General features: G+C 30.1%; 1 protein-coding gene across 1 annotated transcript; it reads left to right on the top strand.

Annotated features, from left to right (window-relative positions):
* Positions 1–1,837: 1,837 nt before the first annotated feature.
* LOC148568903 (abscisic acid receptor PYL4-like) lies at positions 1,838–2,879 on the top strand. The gene is made up of 2 exons (XM_088484084.1): positions 1,838–2,500; positions 2,632–2,879. Exon 1 carries the CDS (start codon positions 1,935–1,937, stop codon positions 2,487–2,489), a length of 555 nt encoding a protein of 184 aa, XP_088340210.1. The 5' UTR covers positions 1,838–1,934; the 3' UTR covers positions 2,490–2,500; positions 2,632–2,879.
* Positions 2,880–3,420: the final 541 nt, after the last annotated feature.

Here is a 3,420-nt window from a genome sequence, read left to right on the forward strand (position 1 = left end):
AGGCCTCTTCCAGGGTTTTTTTTTTTTTTATGTTGTTGACGAAGACAAACTCGTGGAACAGTCCTAATTCCATACTACCATAGAAGAACTTGAGGGTAAAATTAAAGAAGGATTTATGTTGAGGCACAGTTAAAAAAACAAGACATTGCAAAAATAAAAATTGCACACAAACAAGATGTTCCATCTATTATACTACATGCCAATAAGTTGAATGATCCTGAAACAATAAGAAAACAAACTAAACTGATACTTCCACCACACTCCAGATTTTTTACCAAGAACTGGATGAAATTGCAAGGGAGCGGCAGCGTTTCTCATTGTGTTTGTCTATTGCATTTGGATTCGTCCCTTTTATTTTAGTGGTGGAATTGAGGACTTGAGGTTAAAGATAAAAAGTGAGAATAATTTAAAAATTTTATTAAAAAATTAATAAAAAATTAGAATTTAAATATTTTTATCTTTAACTTTGATAAAAATTTAATTTGATAAAAAATTTATTAATTTTATTATATATTATTAATTTTAAAATTAAAATATATGATATATTATTTTTTTATTATAATTAAAATAGAATTCTTTTGATAAAAATAGAAAAACAACTATTTATATATTATTTTATTATTTTAATTTTAAAATTAATAATATATAATAAATAAAATTACTTCATCTTTGTGCACTTTGTGAATTAAAATTGACAGCATAATTGACAAGGATCAACTCAATGGTCCAATAATTTTGATGAAATCTACTTTTAGCATTTATATTCAACTAGCTAAAAAGTTTACAAGTTAATTTAAATTTTCAAGTTGATTCATTTATATTCTACTTTACGTAGAATAGTGTAAACATGGAATTTATTACAATAATAACATATATGCACATAATGACGTAATTAAACATCTTGAACCTTAAAATTTTTTATTTTTACTCGGTCAATTACCTACTAGCAAATAGCAATACTAGCAAATAAAAATAGTTTCTGGTAATACTAGAGAAAGCTCAATTATATTAGGAGTAGGTTAACCATCAATTAATTAATATATTTGATATTTTATAATTTTTTATTATAGATATTTAATTATTTATTTATTACGGATTTAATTATTTTATTATAGTAGATTTGACTATTCTACTAATTGAATATTTATAAAGATACATAAATACGTACACAATAATTTATTTTTAATAATATACATATAATATTTTTGTATATAATTAAACCGATAAGATAATTACTTATATAAAAATATTTTTATATAAAATAATAATTAAAACTATTAAATAATTAACATATTTAATTAAATTATTTAAAAAAATCTACCAATATTTTATTTAATATGAATAAATTTCTATGGAAAATATTATGTGAGCCCGACCAATATTAATATTATTTTTCATAATTTTATAACAATAATATCATTTTCAGCCAATGAGTAATAGCTCAAATGGCATAGATTTCCATACTCAATTAAGATGTTGCGGTTTTGAGTCTCTTGTCTTTCCAAATTTTCAATTAAGAGGTTGCGGATTCGAGTCTCCTATCTTTCCAAATTTTGATAATGAGTAATAGCTCAAATGACATAGTCTTCCCATACTCAATTAAGAGGTTGCGGGTTTGAGTCTCCTATCTTTAGTAAAAAAAAAAATATATCATTTTGATAATTAATTTTGTAAAAAAAACATAAAAAATATTTAACTGAACTTTATTTAAAAAATAACTTGTTTATCAAATAATATTTTTTATTTTCTAATGCTAAAAAAAAAAAAAAGAAGAAATATGTACATTTCCCTAGTCAAGTGGCTTGGTCCCTCTCCAACTTGAGTTATCAACTAAACGTATAAACTAAAGCAAAACCATAAAACACTCACTTCCACATTCAAAAACCTCAAAAGACATCGTTCATAATATTTCCAGGAACTCAATAAAACATAAAATGCCACCAAGTCTTCAAACCGTCCCAGCCGCCGTATCCCGCCACCACACGCATGCGGTTTCGCCCAACCAGTGCTGCTCCGCCGTCATCCAGGAGATCGCCGCCCCTCTCCCCACCGTGTGGTCCATCGTTCGCCGCTTCGATAACCCCCAAGCCTACAAGCATTTCGTCAAGACCTGCCACCTCGTCCTTGGTGACGGCGCCGCCGTCGGATCCCTCCGCGAGGTCCGCGTGGTCTCCGGCCTCCCCGCCGCCGTCAGCACAGAGCGCCTCGACCTCCTCGATGACCGCCGCCACGTAATCGCCTTTAGCATGGTTGGCGGCGACCACCGCCTCTCCAACTACCGCTCCGTCACAACTCTCCACCGCCGATCCGCCAACCGCGACGTCGATGAAGGTACGGTGGTCGTGGAGTCTTATGTGGTGGACGTACCGCCCGGGAACACCTCCGAGGACACGCGCGTTTTCGTTGACACCATTCTTCGGTGTAACCTTCAATCTCTCGCGAGATTTGCCGAGAATTTGGGAAGAACGAGATCGCAATATCAACGATAACTCTTCTCTTCGTAATTTTTCTTCTCTAATTTTCCCCCCTTCTTCTTCTAGTTATCTTTTATTTATATTTTACGTGTTGTTATTATTATTATTATTATTATTATTATTATTATTATTATTATTATTATTATTATTATTGTAGGTTAGGAGTTTTGTCGCTTCAGAGGGAGAAAACAGCTTCTGTCTTCTGCCCAGTTTTGTTTCCTTCTCTTTGTTGAGAAATAAAGTGAGAATGAATGAAGAATAAGGGTGTGTTTGTGTTCTAGCTGTATTCTTTGAATTAACTTTTTGTAAATTCGTAAGAGATTAACTTCTATGACCTTCATTTAGAAATATCAATCAAATATTGTAGAAAAATGATAAATTATAGAGAAAAATTATTAGAATGAATAGGTTTTCTTTGTTAATTTTAAACATTTTTATAATACTATTATGTATTGTGCGTGCATACATTCTTCAAAGTTAAATGGTGTGTGAAAACTGAAGGGTACTCATACTTATAATTTATAAACACTAATATTCAGACTATATAGTTATATTCACGTCTTAACTATCATCTTTATATAAATAGTTATCTTTGTTTAATCTTTTAAATTCTTGTCTTTTGTAATATATTCATCATCTACAATATAATTACACTTACTTTTTTTTTAAATTAAGAGCACAGTCGAAATTTAGTACCGACTATTATATGTTTGATTATAAATTTTACTTTTATTATAAATATATAAACTTAGACAGTGGTGATGTGAATTACTGTCTTACTGGTTTAACTTTTACTTGAAATGCGAAAAGCCTCAAGGATTTGAGCTCCCACGAGAAGCTAAGGTGTATATGACTAGGTGAGGATATATGGCTATAATTTTGTGCATTTTAGTACTACAAGTCAATAAAACTAAGATTCATGCATTACTATACTGTAAAAGAATCT

The sequence above is a fragment of the Arachis ipaensis genome, chromosome B4 (assembly GCF_059453495.1).
Source record: "Arachis ipaensis isolate K30076 ecotype BB chromosome B4, ASM5945349v1, whole genome shotgun sequence".
NCBI lineage: Eukaryota > Viridiplantae > Streptophyta > Magnoliopsida > Fabales > Fabaceae > Arachis > Arachis ipaensis.

What these genes read in the sequence shown, in the direction of transcription:
- LOC148568903 (XM_088484084.1), top strand. Translation starts at nt 1,935, where the DNA reads ATGCCACCAAGTCTTCAAACCGTCCCAGCCGCCGTATCCCGCCACCAC.